Here is an 18,365-nt window from a genome sequence, read left to right as displayed (position 1 = left end):
ATGAACACGCCTTTGTCGCTTGTAGGGCCGGACTACAAAGCCCAGAATGCCTCGCCCCTCCCTGATCAATGAGGTCTTATTTAAATGATCTCTGAGGTCTTGGACCCAGGCCAATCAGCTGTCAGGGCTCATGATAAATCGCAATGCATTATTGATAATAATAATTACTGGGACATGCGCGTTCCGGCCGAAGGGGGGTAAATTTCCCAACTCCAGGAATTTGTGGCGGAGTGGGCAAATAACCGCGGCTCTCCAGGCGCCCCGATGCTCGCACCATGTCGAGGCGCAAGCAGGCGAAACCCCAACACATCAACTCGGAGGAGGACCAGGGCGAGCAGCAGCCGCAGCAGCCGGCCCCGGAGTTTGCAGATGCGGCCGCAGCGGCGCCGGCGGCGGGGGAGCCGGGTGAGTGGGGCTGGGGGCGCACGCCCCGGGCGGGCAGTTTCCGGGACGTTCGCGGGACCCTCGAAGGCGCGGACTGTGGGGAGCCAACGGCTTCCACCGCAGACTGTGGAACCGAGATCTGGGGGCTCAGTTCCAGAGGAGAGCGGCAGCCTCATTCCCCACCCCCACCCTCGTTAATTTTACACTTCTCCCCTTTTATCGCTTCTCCCCTCTTGTGTAAGTTTCACCCCCAGGTCTCGCTCTTATTGTAAAATTGACCCCCAGCCTCTCCTGTGTCCCTCGTTCCTGAAATGTTCCCTTCTCCTTGTCCTCTGCCCCTCTCGTAATTGGTTCCACTCCCCTCACTAGTAGCCTCCCCCCCACTTGTAACTTAGGCTCCCCTCCTCCCTCCCTGGCGCTGCTTTTTAAAAGAAAGACCCCGGGGGTCCCCACTCTTTCCCTCACCCGTTAGGGTCTTTGTAGGAGGCTGGGGAAGGGGCGCACCCTAGGAAGACCTCCCGGGGGAGGACGATCTGTTGCACGCGCCCCTCCCGGGCCAAGAGGGGGGAGGGGGGCGACCTCTCCCCACCCCCAGGAGCTGGGGTGCGGGCCACCAGCGCTGCGGAGGGGATTGGAGGGCCCGAAGAGGTGGAGGAGAAGAGCACAGTATTTTCCTTTTTCAAAAAAATTTCTTTTTTGGTTCTCCTCTTTTCTCCCGGGGCTACGCCGCCTGCCGATCTTCGCCCTAACCTTTCGGGGCCTGACCTCCAGCCATCTTTGATTTCCGACTTCCTAAAAATAAACCGCGGCCTGCGGGAGGGGTGTGGGCCCCCAGGGGCGGGGGTCGTGGGCGCACAGCAGCCCCGCTGGGGTGCACCAGTCTGGCGTTTTGCGTGCCTTTTCTAGGGCGCCCGGCTTTCCAAACGCGCGCCCCGGGGGCCAGAGGGGAGAGGTCGGGCCAGGACTGGGCGGTCGTGGCCAGGGCGAGCTCCGGGGGCTGACCCGGCCCATGCTTCCGCGCTGCGCGTCTTGAGGGTCTGGAGGAGTTCTGGACCCCCAGCCCGGTCGGGAGCGGCCAAGCAAACTCCTCTCTTCCTAATCATGTAACCCAGGGGGCTTTAGGAGCCAGTCGATTTCCCACTATCTCCCCTACGTCCTGGCCCGCCAAATTGTCGCCTGATAAGTTTTTCGCGTACGCGTGGGGGGAGGGGGCGTTTTTAACGTCCTCTTGGGCCTTGTTGGTGGCTTCTGTCCTCTCGCCGCCTGCTTTCTAATTTCCCAGCCCGTGATGGGGGTGTGCGCGGCAACCCGACTCCGAGCTACAACTCCGATGGGAAAACGGTTGCTACGTTTTGGTTACCGTACCTTTTATTAGGGGAGGGAATGTGGTAAATTTCCTAAATTTATAATATAATGTAAATCCCTATTTCCCCTCAAATAACATTTTTTCAGGGCAAATTAAAGAGATCTGCTTGACCGAGGGGGCGGCTGTGCGTTTTCGGGCGTCCGATGGTCAGGGCAGCGTGCACCCAAGGTCGGAGGAGGGTGTACTCTCTTTGTGCCTTGGGAGGGGGAGTGCGGGGGAGAATGGAGAGGCTTCGTTGCCTGGCCCACCTGGAACAAAAGGGTTAACCCTCTGCCCGCCCGCTTCCTCCCGAGAGGAGGGGCGAGCTCCTGGCTCTGACCCCTCCCCTGGTCCTGCTCTGACCTCCCCTTCCCCCTACCCGCTTCATTTTGGGTGGGCGCGCTGAAGTGAGCTTTTGGTGGTGTTTGGCACCTTAGGGGGAGCTTCTTAAATTAACGCTAGCTGGAGTTTGCAATCAGTTAACCCGAGCTGGTTAGGATCGCGGGCCTTGGCTGTGCGCTCCCTCCACGATTTGGGAGGGGGAGTTGCTATTGATCGCTTGGGTTGGAGTGGACGGCCGAGCTGCGCGCGGGCGGCCCCTGGAGGCCCAGCCTGGAACCTCGCCCTTTGCTGAGAGGCGGGTCCCTTCGCAGGTACCGGCTCACACCTGATGGGTGGGACAGGCTGGGGCAGGGGGATGGAGAGCGCTGGGCTGGGCTAGGCTAGGGACTCCAGTCGGTTGCTTGAGCTATCCCTGGCTGTGCCGGGTTTTCTTTGCCAAGTCTTTGGAATTCTTGGAAAGAATTCTTCGATCCTCGAATGTGTTCGCAGAGTCCCCCAGTTGCCACGATGGGACAGAAGGTAGTTTTCCCAAGTAGTACATTTTAACTGACGCATTTTGTATTTGAGCGGCCTGTATGTATCATTTTAAAAATCCAGTTTAGACTGGTCTTATTTTGCAAAGCCAATTTGAGACCCACTTATAAAGAATGTACTTTTTGAGGGAGGAAAATGAAGTACGGCAAAAAATTAGATCAGAAAATCTGCAGGTGGTCAGGGGACTCAGGCTACATACAGGAAAATTAGCATTTTCTCAAAAGAGTTTCAAATGCCCTTTGTGCTAAACTGGATTACAGCCATCAACGATTAAGATTCCCAAATTTCAAATAACTGCCTAGCCCCAGTTTCTAAACTGAAATGACCTACATTGGCGGTAAGGATTCTGAGAATAGGGCACTTGGGAGCTTATATTTTAATAGAGGGAGAGGGAAATCTTGTTGATCGAAGCGTTAGTTAATGTTGCAGGCTGACTTTCTGTGTTTCCATCTGAGTTTCTGAAAGGGGCTACAACCTGCCCACACCGCTTTTGTTCCGTCAAAAAGAAATTGCACAAGTCAGTGCTAGTTGGTCCTTCAAGCCTCTGCAGCCTTCCTCACGGTGGGGAGTTGGGGAGCCATCTTGGGAGGGAGGGATAGAGTTAATGCTTCCTCTTTTTAAATGAAGTTAGGTTTTGGTAAGATTTTACAGTGAGGTGTGCATTCCAATCTGGTTGTATGACTTTCAGCTGTGTAACCTTGATTTCTGAGCTTTTGGGTTCTTCCTGTGTACCATGGAGATGAAGCATGCTGTTTATTTAGATAGTTTCCACTATATGAGACCCACTGTGTGCTGGAAACGTGATCAGTAATTAATTTTGTTCAAAATAACAATGTTTTGTTTTTTATTGTGCCAAGACGGCACTGAACTGCCAATTTGAGATAATTCTGCAGTTTTATCTGTAGCCTACTGTGTGCCAGACACCAGGCTGGGGACCTCAACGACATTATCTGTAATCCTCATTTTTACTCATTTTAGAGGAAACTTGAACTCCTGGTTGCAATGGCTTGCCCAGGGTTGCCTTGTCCTGTTTGATTTGAGCCTTGCTCTGAATCCAAGAAGCTGTGTTTATCGTGGTTTTAGAAGAGTTGGTTATGGGATGGGATTTTCTATCAGATGAGGGAGCTATGGTGAGTGTTCAGCTGGTTGAGTGTTCTCTCTCCTCCTCCCTTTTAATTTTTGAGATGTGCCTCTGCAGGCTTTAGAATAAGAGGTCCTGGGAAGCAAGTCGAAAATAAAGCAGAGTTTGCATTTGGTGCTCTGGGCTTTACTGCCCTGGAAAAAATGATGGGAAGAGTTCAAGATATTCCCTTTTTCATCATCCTTAACCTATTGTGCTTTTGATTGTTTAAAAAAGCATCTAAAAATTTTAAAAGCTCTAAATTCATGTAAGAACTGCATCTCTGATCGTTGCCATCTATTTTTTTTCTTCTAGATTTCAAGTCTATGTCAGGCTTTGTTCTAGGGGGATCTGGGGAAGGAGGCAGCAAAAGCTCCTGCCTTCATGGAGTTTACAAATTGCTTAAAAGATGAGCTCCAGTTGAGGCGATATGGGACGTATCTCTACAGCGTAAATAGCAGAGCTCGCACACCTTATAGCACAAAGAAACTTTGATTCTTTTACTTCTTCCTTTTCAGCAGACTTGAATTTTGATCCAAGACCATTTGGAACAAATTTTTTTTGTACCTTAATTAAATAGAAAGTTAATTGCTGCTCTAATTTGCCACCTACAAATTGAGTTAAGGGCTTGTTCCTTAAGTGTTTCCCGGGATTGCTGAATTCAGATGTAAAATTAAACTGGAAAACCAGTTTCTTTGAACTGGTTCAGTACTTAAGGACATCTCAATTTCCTTTTGTTTTTTGGTAAGCAGTTATCCTGCTGGTGGGGGTGGGGTAGAAGATGTTTATGGACTCTAGATAATCTGCTCATTGTCGTTCTTTTAATATAGGAATGGGGGGGGAAGATAAGCTTGAGGCATAATGCTTTTCTCGAGATACACAGGTTTGTTTCTTAAGCATTTTCACTGGCTCCAGAATTTGATTGGCCTCTGGCAGATGAGCTTTCTTCCTATACAATAGTAAGAGTATTTTCTATCCATTTGGCAGGGATTGAATCTAAGCCCCCTGCTGGGTTTACTGCATTCTTCCAACTTATTGGATAACTAGATGCTGAGAGATAACATTCCTAAAATTCGGAGTGGGGGTGGGGTGGAAGGGTGGAAGATCTAGTTGCTGTGTAATCCCTCTGAACTTTGCTTTTTCCTTTTGGGAAGGGTTAACTTAAGCATACCCAGCAATTGTTCATAACAGAGTCGTCTTACTCTTTGGCAAATACGCTTTCAGTATTTGCCAGTGGTGGTCTGAATGTCGAAGTACTTTTTACTGCACCAGCAAACAGAGCTCCTGCTGTTTGAAGACTCAAGTGGGATGTTGCCGGTATTGCTTGGAGGCTACAGAAGAGGCAAGCCTGTGTATACAGTGCAGGCAAGCTGGTATTCAGGTTGTAAATCACTCTTGGGAACTGTTGGATCCTTCTAGGGCAGGGAGCTTAACCTTTTTTGTGCCACATTCACCCCTTCTCATCAGAATGTATTTAAATGCATACAATAAGATACATAGAAATACCAAGGAAATAAATTGCGTTGAGATAACACTCAGTAAAAGTAACATGGGCTTCTTTATGAACACAATAAAGGAGATCTAGCAGTCAGTCAGGTAACCAGAATTTCCAGTAATGCAACCGCATTGACATCATAGGAAAATACCTGCTTTCTGTTGATGACATAGGCATGGGTTCTGCAAATACCGCTGAGGTATGTTCCCCACGCTCATAATTGAAAGAAATGTTAAGTTTTAATTCAGCTGAGTGAAAATAAGGTTGCCATCTTTTTTTCCCTGTCTAATTTCATCAGCCCCAGTTTAAAGAGTTATCTCCTTTAAAACCTGCATTGTCAGTAAGGGAATATTGTCCCCAAGGGGGTGAAAATTGGTTTTTTTTTTGGGTGGGGCAAAAATGTTTATTGATGTTACAGTGGTTTGTGGCCTTCCAAAGGACCATAGTGCATAAACAGATAATATAATATATTGGTGGTATTAAAATTTGGTGGGGGGGGCGGTGAGTAGGAAAAAAAAGCTTCAAAAGCCTTCCTAGAGGGGTAAAATGAAAAAAAGTTCAAGAAACTGCTCTAGAAGAAACAATTATAAATCAGGCCACTAGCTTCAGTTCTCTTCAATAGTATTTAAGGCTATAATCCCTGCCCTTGTGTTTTACCAGCACGGCACCTTGAGGCAGTTATTTCTAAGCCTTAGTTTCCATGTTTGCGAATTGGGAACAAAGATGCTTGTTTACGTGGCTACGAAGATAAGTGAGTTAAGGTATAGGAGTCTGAAGTGAGTGCTTTGTTGCAGTTTGTGGAGGATGGTAGTAGTTTTGCTTTGGCCCTTAACAAGCATTTGTACTTGAGCTTTGTTAGAGATTTCCAGAAGTAGAATGGCTGAGAAAAGGGGTGTAACATGCTAATTAAAAAGAAGCCAAAGTACAGAAGTGTATACATTTATTTATTTTTTTTCTGTGGTCACACTGCACGGCATGTGCCTCCCTGACCAGGGATCAAACCTGCGTCCCCTGCATTGGAAGTGTGGAGTCTTAACCACTGCACTGCCAGGCAAGTCCCAAAAGTGTATACATTTTGAAGTTTCTCTTCCACCCCAGGCCTGTGCTCCAAGAGGCAGGGACCAGCCACAGTATCTATTATTTCAAAAGTTTCCCACGTACATACTTATATCTTTATCCCCAGACACAAAGAGGGCGGAGCATGTTCTCTATACATCCTGTTCTCTAAACTTTTTTTCCTCTTGGCTACAAAGCAGTCATCCTTTTCGTGTACCCTGATTTATTCAATCAGAACCGTACTGACGGACCAGAGTGCATCCTTTTTTGTTTAGGCTGTTTGTTACTATGAAACCTGTATCCTGGTATCACAGAAAGTAAACTCCTAACAAGGGAATTGCTGGGTGGAAGGAGAATTGCACTAAAATGATGATATTGGTGGACTGTGCTCTGAAGAAGTTGTATGTATTTATAGGCACCAGCCTACTGGTGTATTTCCCTCCCAAGAGAAACTCTTTAAGTTCTACTTCTAAAGTTCTTGACACATAATTGCCAAAATTGCACTTCCAGAAAGATTGTGCCCGTTTAACAACACACCCCAGCAAACACCGCATTAGAAGTCTTGGGAAAGTGTACCAATAGATACTATCTTAAGGATTCTGGGAATTGATGAATATATTTAACTTGATTCTTGGAAATTTTATTGCTTTGGAGCAGTTGTGGAGCCAGAAGGAAGGAGGTACCTACCTGCTACACTCCACACGGAAGTAGCAGGGGTGTATTGTGTCCTAAGTAAACCTCCCCACACGTCCAAACCTGACCCCTCAAGCTTTCCTGTTCCTCCTGGGGTTTCTGTGAGAGGAAAGATAGTTGCCAGTCTCAACAGAAGAAACATATGCTTAGGAGGAAGGGTATCAAGGAAGAGTTCAAGGGGACGGTCTGGGTCCTGCGTGCCTTGGTTTTAACGTTGGCTCCGCAGTTTACCACATGCCCTACCTTGGGGAAGTTAATGTCCTCTGTGCCTCAGTTTCCCCCTCTGTTAAATATAATAGTCTCTACCTCAAGAGTTGTTAATAACATGTAAATTGCACCTGGTACATAGTAAGTGCTCAAAAGTTACCTATGACTAGATTTTTCGTTGTGTTGCCTTGGGTATAAGTCACATTACATCCAAGTCTGTTTTTCTTATCTGTAAATGGGGCTGATGTTAAATAGGGTTGGATGGGTATAGTGTGGAGCCCAGGGCACCTGGAGGTTCTAGTCTGGACTACAGGAGGCTCTTAGGCTGCTCATCTTTTTATCACCCCCTTAGCCCCTGCCTTGTACTCAGTAGGAGGCGAGAAGTCTTGTTAAACGAGTGAGGCTTTAAATGACTGGTACAAGGCTTATTGTGTTCCGCAGCCCTAGTTGCCCAGGTAACCAGATAAGCCGCGGAAATAGAAAAGGTGGAGAAACTGATGTTAACTGAATACGTACAGTATCTGCACTTTCAGGTCATAGGATGGTGCCAGGGTCACAGTCAGCACTCGACAAACATTTGTTAAATTAATCACATCACTTAACACAGGCATCTAACTTACGTGGTTGTCACGATTTTGCACATTTAATAGAAATCCTGAGGGGTAAGCCCACCACATCAAACCTGTTTTCCATGGATTGATCCTGACCCGTTTGCTTTCTCTTGGCTTACCCCTGACCCGCATACACCTTGCAGAACTTCTGATGATTATTTAGTCTGAAATTAGGAAAAATTAAGTCAATTTATTAAGGCCGTGCTATGGAAATGTAAAAGAACCAGTGTTTGAAAATCTGATGGAAAGTATAGATCTTTCTCGAGAGAAATACACTTTGTTGCAAGATCAGCCCCTCCCCAAATCGTTGACTGACTCCTCAGTCAAAAACCCATGCTGTTGGGAAATGTAATCACCCAAGGAATTGAGGCAAAATGGGTTAGTTGGCTTTACAAAGTGATCATTTTATTTAAAAGATAAGTGGATACTGCCTGGCCTTACCCCCATGCATTTGTACATTTCAAATAGGATTCGTTTTAAACAAAAATGGTCACACCTTACAAACTATTCTGTAATCTACTTCCACCTAACTTCTGTCTCCACGTCAGGACGTACGGAAATGCTGCATCGTTTTTGTACTGTGGGTAAACCAAAATTTACCTTTTTTTTCCCCCCTCTTTTGTGGCTCTAAACATTTCTGTTAAAAATATCCCTCTTCCTCCATGGATTTTTTAAAAAAAATAAGTTTATTTATTTATTTATATTTGGCTGTGTTGGGTCTTTGTTGCCGCACGCAGGCTTTCTCTAGTTGCAGCGAGCGGGGGCTACTTGTTGTGGTGGCTTCTCCTGTTGTGGAGCGCAGCCTTCAGTAGTTGTGGCACACGGGCTTCGTTGCTCTGCGGCATGTGGGATCTTCCCGGCCCGTGTCCCCTGTGCTGGCAGGTGGATTCTTAACCACTGCGCCACCAGGGAAGTCCTCTCCATGGATCTTTGTATGCGTGTGCAAATGTCTGTGGTTTGGATCTGCGCACCTGGAGTTGCTGGGTCTGAGGTGTGCCTATATGACTTCTCAGTGGTAAGGTGTACATAATAATAGGCGAGGCAGGAAATGAGAAAAATAAAGTAGCTTAGAGGTTCTCCACCCGCCAGGACTCGGGCATCTGGCTAAAAAGCACAGTCCCCCGACAGGCACTGTGACGTGCAGACTAGCAGTCACTGTGAAGGAAATAGGACCCAATTGCAAAAGAAGTCCAGGGACCACTCATTTTCAGGAATAGAACTACCCAGAATAGGATGGTTGGTTGACTTTTGTGTAACAGAATAGAAGTTGCAAACGGAAGGTGAGGAATAAAATCCATCATTCCCATCCCTTCCTTCCTTTCTTGGGCTTCTTTCTTTGTTTAATGGCTTATTAATCCTTTAATGGCCTGTTAAGACATTTCTGTAGGTTTTTCGTAATCAGGAAGGTCAGTGAAGTTTTTTTTCTTGGACATGCAATCTTTCCTTTTTTTTCAGTGTGTTTTTTCTTATTAATTTTTAGCACCTTTAAACTTTCATTGTCCCTGGTGGGAAGGTACACTTACCACATTGTCTGAATGAGTGACTTAACTGCAATTTCACTTTCGATGGGCCCAGGATGGAGATGAGCGGCCCTGAATTGAACAGGTTTCCAACATCATTTTATGGTGGCATGAGATCCATTTGCCTTTCAAGCCAGCTCTCAGCTGGGTGAGGGCCAGAGCTCCAAGGGGATTATTTTAATGAATTGTATGCGTTTCCCAGGGCTGCCTTAATAAGTTGGCACAGACTAGATGGTTTAAGACAGATTTATTCCCACAGTTCTGGAGGGTGGACAGCTGACATTTAGGAGTTGCAGGGTTCCTTTTGGAGCCTCTGAGGGTGAGTCTGTACCAGGCCTCCTCCCTACCTTTTGTTGGCTTCCAGCCGTCCTTGGCTTATAAAAGCCACGTAACTCCTGCCTTGGCTTCACGTGGCCTTCTTCTGTCTCATGTCCCTTTCTTTTCTCCTTAAGGACACCAGATACTGGGCTTGGGACCCACCCTAATTACAACTGCAAAGATTTCCCCCCCTGCCCCAAAGAAGGTCGCTGGCACAGGTGCAGGGGTTAGGGTTGGACATTTTGGGGGGTTATGATTTGACCCCCACTACCTAAGTGATTGGTTCATTTGAGACTCTTGGGATGCCTTGTTCCCTTACACAGTTTTGTGCGTGTTGGGACACAGATCACGAAGACCTCTGAACTGTGAGCTGTGGTTTTTCCCAAGAAATCGCCCCACATCCTTTCTTGGGTAGAGTTCTTAGCTTTTTCTCTCTTGTCACAGGTACTCCAATGAACCCCCCAGGGAGTGGCGATGACGTGAACGTGGACGGAGCAGGGATAAAGAGGCCTCGGCGGGAGGAGACTCACATCTGTGAGAAATGCTGTGCCGAGTTCTTCAGTTTTTCGGAGTTCTTAGACCATAAGAAGAATTGCACTAAAAATCCACCTGTCCTCATCATGAACGACAGCGAGGGGCCGGTGCCTTCAGAAGACTTCTCCGGGGCTGTGCTGAGCCACCAGCCACGCAGCCCAAGCAGGAAGGACGGTCACAGAGAGGACGGTGGCAGCTCAGGGGACACAAGGGAGAAGCCGGGGGCAGAGTCCATCGTGTACTTAAAGACGGAGGCCGCCCTGCCACCCACACCCCAGGACATAAGCTATTTACCCAAAGGCAAAGTGGCCAACACCAACGTCACGCTTCAAGCCCTACGGGGCACCAAGGTGGCCGTGAACCAGCGGGGCGCAGACGCGCCCCCAGCCCCGCTGCCCGGCGCCAGCAGCATCCCCTGGGTCCTCGAGCAGATCCTGTGTCTGCAGCAGCAGCAGCTCCAGCAAATCCAGCTCACGGAGCAGATCCGCGTGCAGGTGAACCTGTGGGCCTCCCACGCCCTCCACTCCAGCGGCGTGGCCGGAGCTGACTCCCTGAAGACGCTGGGCGGCCACGTGTCCCAGCAGGTTTCGGCGGCTGTGGCTCTGCTCAGCCAGAAGGCGGGGAGCCCGGCTTTGCCCCTGGACACCTTGAAGCCAGCCAAGCTACCTCACACCAGCATCCCTTCTGCTGCCAGCTCCGTGTCCCCAGGGCTGACGCCCTTCGCCCTGAAGCCAGATGGGACCCGGGTGCTCCCCAACGTCCTGTCGCGTCTCCCGGGGGCGTTGCTACCTCAGGCCCCAGGCTCTGTGCTCTTCCAGAGCCCCTTCTCCACGGTGGCGTTAGACCCGTCCAAGAAAGGGAAAGGGAAGCCACCGAGTGTCTCCCCGGTAGATGTCAAACCCAAGGACGAGGTCCTCTACAAGCACAAGTGTAAGTACTGTAGCAAGGTTTTTGGGACTGATAGCTCCTTGCAGATCCACCTCCGCTCCCACACCGGAGAGAGACCCTTCGTGTGTTCTGTCTGCGGTCACCGCTTCACCACCAAGGGCAACCTCAAGGTGCACTTTCATCGGCATCCCCAGGTGAAGGCAAACCCGCAGCTGTTTGCCGAGTTCCACGACAAGATGGCGGCAGGCAGTGGCCTTCCCTACGTGCTCTCTGGCCCTGTCCCCGTAGATGAGTCCGGGCTCTCCTTAGACAACAAACCCGTCCTTGCGACGGGGACCCCCAATGTAGGGCTATCTCAGAATCTCTCTTCGGGGACTAACTCCAAGGACCTCATGGGTGGCCCGTTGCCCAGCGACCTGCAGCCTGGGCCTTCTCCGGAAAGTGAGGATGGATGCATCCTACCTGGGGTGGGGCCCAACCATAACTCCCCGAGGGTTGGTGGCTTCCAAGGGAGTGGCACACCCGAGCCGGGGTCAGAGACCCTGAAATTGCAGCAGCTGGTGGAGAACATCGACAAGGCCACCACCGACCCCAATGAATGTCTCATATGCCACCGTGTCTTAAGCTGCCAAAGTTCCCTCAAGATGCATTACCGCACCCACACTGGGGAGAGGCCGTTCCAGTGTAAGATCTGTGGTCGAGCCTTCTCCACCAAAGGCAACCTGAAGACGCACCTCGGGGTGCACCGGACCAACACGTCCATAAGGACGCAGCACTCGTGCCCCATCTGCCAGAAGAAGTTTACCAACGCGGTCACGCTGCAGCAGCATATTCGGATGCACATGGGCGGTCAGATCCCCAACACGCCTCTGCCGGAGAATCCCTGTGACTTTGCGGGTCCCGAGCCAATGATGGTCGGTGAAAACGGCAGCACAAACGTTGTCTGTCCTGATGATGTCGAGAGCATCGATGTAGACGAAGCCTGCTCCCAGGAGGCCCCCGGCAGCTCCTCGAAGGTCCCCATGCCCCTTCCCAGCATCCACTCGGCATCACCTGCTCTAGGGCTGGCCTCGGTGGCTTCCCTAGATGCCCAGGGGAAGACGGGTCTCACTGGTCTTGTCCTGCAGCGACAGAGCAGCCGAGAAAATGGTTCCGTGGAGAGTGATGGCCTGACCAACGACTCTTCCTCCTCGGTGATGGGGGACCAGGAGTATCCGAGCCGAAGTCCAGATGTCCTGGAGACCACGTCCTTCCAGGCAGTCTCCCCAGCCAATAGCCAAGCGGAGAGTGTCAAGTCCAAGTCTCCTGATACCGGTGGCAAAGTGGACAGCTCCGAGAACAGCCGCGCTGAGACGGAAGGTGATAGAGCTTTGGATTTAACTTAGGTCCATTCTGGGCACAGAGTCATCCAAAAGGAACCTGGGTTGAACTTGACAAATGGAGAGTGTGGTATATGTGAAATAGCTCCCCTGTAGGGCGATTAGCCTTTCTGTGGGTACTTCTGGATAGAGGGCAATAATAACTACCTCTGTCGTAGTAGAGACATGCTTTTATTTACGACGGTTCTTGCAAGCTGGGTGTGGACAGCGTACTTACTTTTGGTGGGTTTTTATTTTTGTGTTTGAGCCCTGTGAGGGCAACATGGGTGATCCTAACTAAATGCTCCAGTAGAAGAGTATTTGAGAAAGTGGGCACTGCTCTTTGGCCAGTGAGATAAGCCATAGTTCCTTGATTCTGAAATCTCACTCCCTTATGTAACGTTCACAAATTAATAACTCCTGAGGGAGAGAAAAGAATCTAACCTATTTTAAAAGCACCCCATATAAATGGGGTGCCTACTGACGGCATTAATGGCAAAAATGGGGGAATAGCAACATCGTAGAATCAGAAAGATAGTGTCAGGGCTTACTTTATAAAGGTAGCTGAATGCAGGAATTTGGACTTGGAATTGCATTGCCTGTGACTGTTGCTGATACCTTTAAAGCCAAAATAGTAACCTCTGAAGTGCTGGAGTCATTCTCCGTGCAGATAAACAAGTAAAAGGAAAGCTGCTTGCAAGGTGTCAGTTTCCTGAACGCTATTCGCAGGCTGTCAAACGGTGGGGCAGTTGTGGTCAAAGCTCCTTTCTTTTTGGATTGAAGAATGAATGACTGTAGGATGATAATTTGGGTTTTTTTTTTCTGTGCACGCCAGGTCGGAGCACTGGCCCACCGACATTTATCCGAGCCCAGCCAGCCTATGTCAAAGTCGAAGTTCCTGGTGCGTTCGTTGGTCCCGTGACCATGTCCCCAGGCGTGACACCTTTGCTCGCCGTCCAGCCCCGACGGCAGGCCAAGCAGCACGGCTGCACGAGGTGCGGGAAGAACTTCTCATCTGCCAGCGCGCTTCAGATTCACGAGCGGACTCACACCGGGGAGAAGCCTTTCGTGTGCAACGTTTGTGGGCGAGCTTTTACCACCAAAGGCAACTTGAAGGTGAGTTCAAGCCTCGCAGTGCAGTCAAAAAGGAAAAAACAGAAAAAAGAAGAAGCAGACTTTCTCACATTACAGCATCTCTGAAGTTGGGATTCTCATTGTAGTCAGTGCCTGCGTGAAATCGTTCAGGTCTGGAAACACAGATGCTGTTTGTCTTGTAATGTAGCGTCGATAAATCCTTTACGGGTTTGCCTGTGCTTTCAGACTTGATGACCACCCTGTACGTTGGTTTTTGTTTTCCTGGCCTGCTAGGTTGAAATAAATACCACGAGTTAAACATAGATATAGTGCCACTGGAGTTAAAGGAAGAAAGTCTCCAGGTTTATTGGCCTTTCTTTGAAACTGAACAGCTGGGTTCTTCCAAAGAATGTCGTGTGTCTATTGTTAGGATAAGTTGGTTCCACCTAAGATATTACCTGGGAGACTGTCCCATGTAAGGATCGAAAGTGGCCTGTGTAAGGACACAGGATGGGAAACCTGGGTTTCCCTCATGGTCCTGCCTCTACTTTGTTCCAGGCATGTTCCTCTGGACCTCTTTTCTCTAACTAGCTCCCCAGTGAGTAGACTAGTTGAATTCTTTGTAATGAGAATGAAGGTTGAAACTTCATCTTAAAGTTGACCTAGAAGACCTCATGTCATTTTAGAAATTAAAAGTACTTATTAAAAAAACTATATTCTCTTAATATTTTAGTCTAGGTGGCAAAAATGTCAGGGGAGGAACATGGAAGTAATTTAATCTGTAACCCCAACTTCCAGAAATACAAAGCGTAAATTTATTCAGGGGCCTTGGAATCAACCTGGGGAAGGTTTGGAGCTGCTTGGGCAGGTGGCTCCTGTGCCTCGGTTTCTCAGGCATGGGGATCATGGTAATGACCTCAGGGTTGCTTGGAGATTAATTGAGTTGTGTGAGTGTTTCACGTGATGCCAGGAACATCTTAGTAATTTCTTGGAGTGATGAAGAGCAAGTGACGTCTGAGCGCGCTGCTGACTTCTAAGCATGTCAGTGAAGTGATGTGAGAATGCTTGAAACCCAGGACCCATCACGTTCTTCAGCTCTTTATAAAGAAAGGGATTTGAAAACTCAAAAACCAGACCGGGAACATAATTGCAGATAGGAGGCTGGCCAGGTCGAAGCAGCAGTAAGTGCTAGGATCTCTTTCCTCTTCAGAAGAGTCCTTGCTTTGTCTGCTACCATAGATGAAATAACATTCATTCCCCGTGGCCTCGTGCAACCTTCCCAACTAGGCTTATTTTTCCTCTACAGCAGTGATTACTCTTGTTGACACACTTATGTATTTAGGATGTCACCTCCATCAGGCCAGGGTCTGTTTTGTTCAAAGATTATTTTTTTAACTCAAATTTTCTTTTTTTTTTTTTTTTGCGGTACGCGGGCCTCTCACTGTTGTGGCCTCTCCTGTTGCGGAGCACAGGCTCCGGACGCACAGGCTCAGCGGCCATGGCTCACGGGCCCAGCCGCTCCGCGGCATGTGGGATCTTCCTGGACGGGAGCACGAACCCGTGTCCCCTGCATCGGCAGGCGGACTCTCAACTACTGCGCCACCAGGGAAGCCCTTTAACTCAAATTTTTATTCAAGTAATTGTCGATTCATGCAGAGGGAGAAGTCATACAGAGATGCTTACCCGCTTTGCTAGTTTCTCCCAGTGATAGAATTTTGCACAACTATAGAATAAATAATAACCAGGATATTGACATTGATGTAACCTACTGGTCTTATAGATTTTCCCGTTTTACTTGTACTCCGTGTCTGTATGTGTTAAGTTCCGTACCATTTGTTAACTGTGTAAGTTTGTGTGTTCACAAGTTGTAACCCTAGCACTTGAAACAACACTGCTATGTAGTAGGTGTTGACAAAACTGTACATGTGAACAGTGGTATGGGGAAAATTGGAGTGTGTATTCCCCACCTCGGTTGCCCTTACTTGCCTCTAGGCAGGAATGTAGATCCATGGTTGCCGGATGATCTGATTTTTTCTCCCCCCAAGAGAATAGGTATCTGTATTTTTTAAAAAAAATAAATTTATTTATTTTGGGTGCATTGGGTCTTCGTCGCTGCACCAGGGCTTTTCTTTAGTTGCGGTGAGCAGGGGCTACTCTTTGTTGCGGTGCGCAGGCTTCTCATTGCGGTGGCTTCTCTTGTGGCGGAGCACAGACTTTAGGTGCATGGGCTTCAGTAGTTGTGGCACATGGGCTCCAGAGCGCAGGCTCAGTAGTTGTGGCGCATGGGCTCAGTTGCTCCGCGGCATGTGGGATCTTCCCGGACCAGGACTGGAACCCGTATCTCCTGCATTGACAGGCGGATTCTTAACCACTGCGTCACCAGGGAAGCACAATATCTGGATTTTTTTAATATGAAATCTAATTTTTAAATATAAGTTTAGATAGACCAAACCCATAGGCAGACTTGACTTTGGTTTGCCCACATGCAATCCCATCTCTGTTTTGGTGGAAACCTTTCTGTCCCTCTTCCCACAGGTCCATTATATGACACATGGGGCCAACAATAGCTCGGCACGCCGTGGCAGGAAGCTGGCCATCGAGAACACCATGGCTCTATTAGGAACGGACGGAAAGAGGGTCCCCGAGATATTTCCCAAGGAAATCCTGGCCCCTTCGGTGAACGTGGACCCTGTTGTGTGGAATCAGTACACCACCATGCTCAATGGTGGTCTGGCCATGAAGACCAATGAAATCTCTGTGATCCAGAGTGGTGGCATTCCCACCCTCCCGGTGTCGCTGGGGGCCAGCTCCGTGGTGAATAACACCGCTACCTCCAAGATGGATGGCTCCCAGTCGGCCATCAGTGCCGAGGTGGAGAAGCCAGGAGCTGCCGACAGCGTCCCCAAACACCAGTTCCCTCACTTCCTGGAGGAAAACAAGATCGCCGTCAGCTAAGCTACAGGAGAATGCACGTCGAAGGAGTAGCGCAGTGACCTCTCTAGAACTGTCCCTTTTTTGTTTGTTTTTCTTAAAGACCCCATCTCCTCCAGTTTTCTTCCTGATGTGCAAATAATGTTTACAGTTGTGACCACAACCTCAGGCACATCCTACAATCACAATGTTGCTATGCTGCTTTGCAAAAACAAACAAACAAAAAAGAAAAAAATCAAAAAAAAAATTCATACTAAAACAAATATAGACTAGTATTTTTTTTTTTAATTTTGGAAAGAAGCGGGTCTTGCAAAGTAGTTTTGTTACTTGCAACAAACTATATACATAAAACCTTTGTACAACCTAGAGTAACTGTTTCCAAAGACTGTCCCCTATTTCAAGTTGGAAGGTGTTGAACCACCATGGAGAAGACAACTGCTTTGCCTGTTTGGGGGGTGGGGGGAGGGGTGGGTGGGGACTGTATACTTACTTCTGCGGTGACTGTATGCGGGTAAATGGACAAGGTCTGTCGTCTGTTTAGGGACCTGTTTGGTATTCTCCCAACCCTACACCCATTCTTCTTTTCTTTTTTGAATGTACTTTTTTTTTTTTTTTTTTAAAGCCGAGGTTGTAGAATTCCAAATTTTTTTTCAACCTTGGAACCTGAAGTAGAATGCCCTCAAGTGGACAGATTTTAGTCCTTAGAAAGTCGGTGTGTGTGTTGCTGCTTATTTAAATACAGTTCAGTTGGAGTCCCAAGAGTGCCAAGGTGTCCTCCCTATGCTTTCCAGATGCCCTTCTTCTTCCTAAAACCAGGAGAGGTGAGCACCTGAGCAGGGAATCTCAGGTGACCTAATTGAGTTCACCGGTGCCTACTCTGAAGAGCTGGGTGTCCGTTCTTGAAGAAACAAACTCACAGGAAGGGTGTGTCTTATTATACACTAATAACTTCTTATACTAATTTGTACCAGAAGTTCCTTGATTGTGACTTATGCCAAGTAATTATGAAGATTTTTTTTTTTCTGAGTATTGCATGAAGGCTACCAAGTTGGAACAGGCAAGTCCTGGATGTGAAAGCTTTAATTTATCTACCTCATTCATGTGTTATTTTTGTAGCTATAGTCTCTATTTTCTTATTTGATGACCGCTGAAGTGTTCCTAGGTCCTGTCGTAAACCTAAGAGTTGATGTATTGGTGGGAGCAGCTGGAAGTTCAACATGTTGTGATTCTTTTTTTCTTAATCCCCCTTTTGTATATGTGATATTAAGCAGACGATGAAGCGTTACTCTTGAGGATTTAACAAGGAAGGAGAAAGAAAGACCCACATTTCTGGGTGAAGTCTTTGCCCCTCTATGTGGAAAAGTGGATTGTGACTGTTCTCAAGTCTGTCTCTCGGTAATTGCACCTGACTTTAGGATCCAAAAAAAATTTTTTTTGTTTTGCCAAGTTGTGCCTTTCCTTCTGGAATTGTAAGTGAACACATAATAGTACCTGTTTACACTGTGAAGTGGATATTGTTACAGAAAATACACCAGAGGCTTTCTCACTTGTTAAGCTAATAATGCCTTGTGAATGTATGATCTACGGAGAAACCCCTGTAGTTTTTACCTGCTGATGCTGTCTGTCTGTTGGAGAATAAATTTTGGATGGTTCTTTTTTTCACCACCAGGCGTGTATGTAAGTTTTTCTGGTAGTTTCTGCTCTAAGCTTGAGAATCCTGGACTTCCCTGGTGGTCCAGTGGTTAAGACTCCACGCTTCAAATGCAGGGGATGTGGGTTCGATCCCTGGTGGGGGGAACTAAGACCCCCACCTGCTGCGCAGCGCAGCCAGAAAATTAAAAAAAAACAACCCTGAGAATCCTTAACTGACAATCGTTTCCAGCTCCCTTGGTCTCTCTAGGTCCTGGAATAGAAGCTGCACATCTGGTTACGTCTATGCTTGACCCACTACTCAA

General features: G+C 48.1%; 1 protein-coding gene across 3 annotated transcripts; it reads left to right on the top strand.

The window, feature by feature from the left end:
* Positions 1-275: 275 nt before the first annotated feature.
* Positions 276-16,434, top strand: SALL4 (spalt like transcription factor 4; the record flags this gene model as incomplete). Of its 3 annotated transcripts, none has more annotated exons than XM_082671007.1 (4): positions 276-405; positions 10,070-11,089; positions 13,241-13,521; positions 16,015-16,434. In XM_082671007.1, the coding sequence occupies 4 exons, from the start codon at positions 276-278 to the stop codon at positions 16,432-16,434; spliced, it is 1,851 nt and encodes a 616-aa protein (XP_082527133.1). The 3 variants fall into 3 exon arrangements, with proteins under 3 accessions (XP_082527133.1, XP_082527132.1, XP_082527134.1); XM_082671006.1 differs by having other exon boundaries at positions 10,070-12,406; XM_082671008.1 differs by lacking the exon at positions 10,070-11,089.
* Between the last annotated feature and the right edge of the window lie 1,931 nt (positions 16,435-18,365).

Source organism: Grampus griseus (genome assembly GCF_964374135.1).
Source record: "Grampus griseus genome assembly, chromosome: 14".
Lineage (NCBI taxonomy): Eukaryota > Metazoa > Chordata > Mammalia > Artiodactyla > Delphinidae > Grampus > Grampus griseus.
This window is presented reverse-complemented; position numbering and strand designations above follow the sequence as displayed.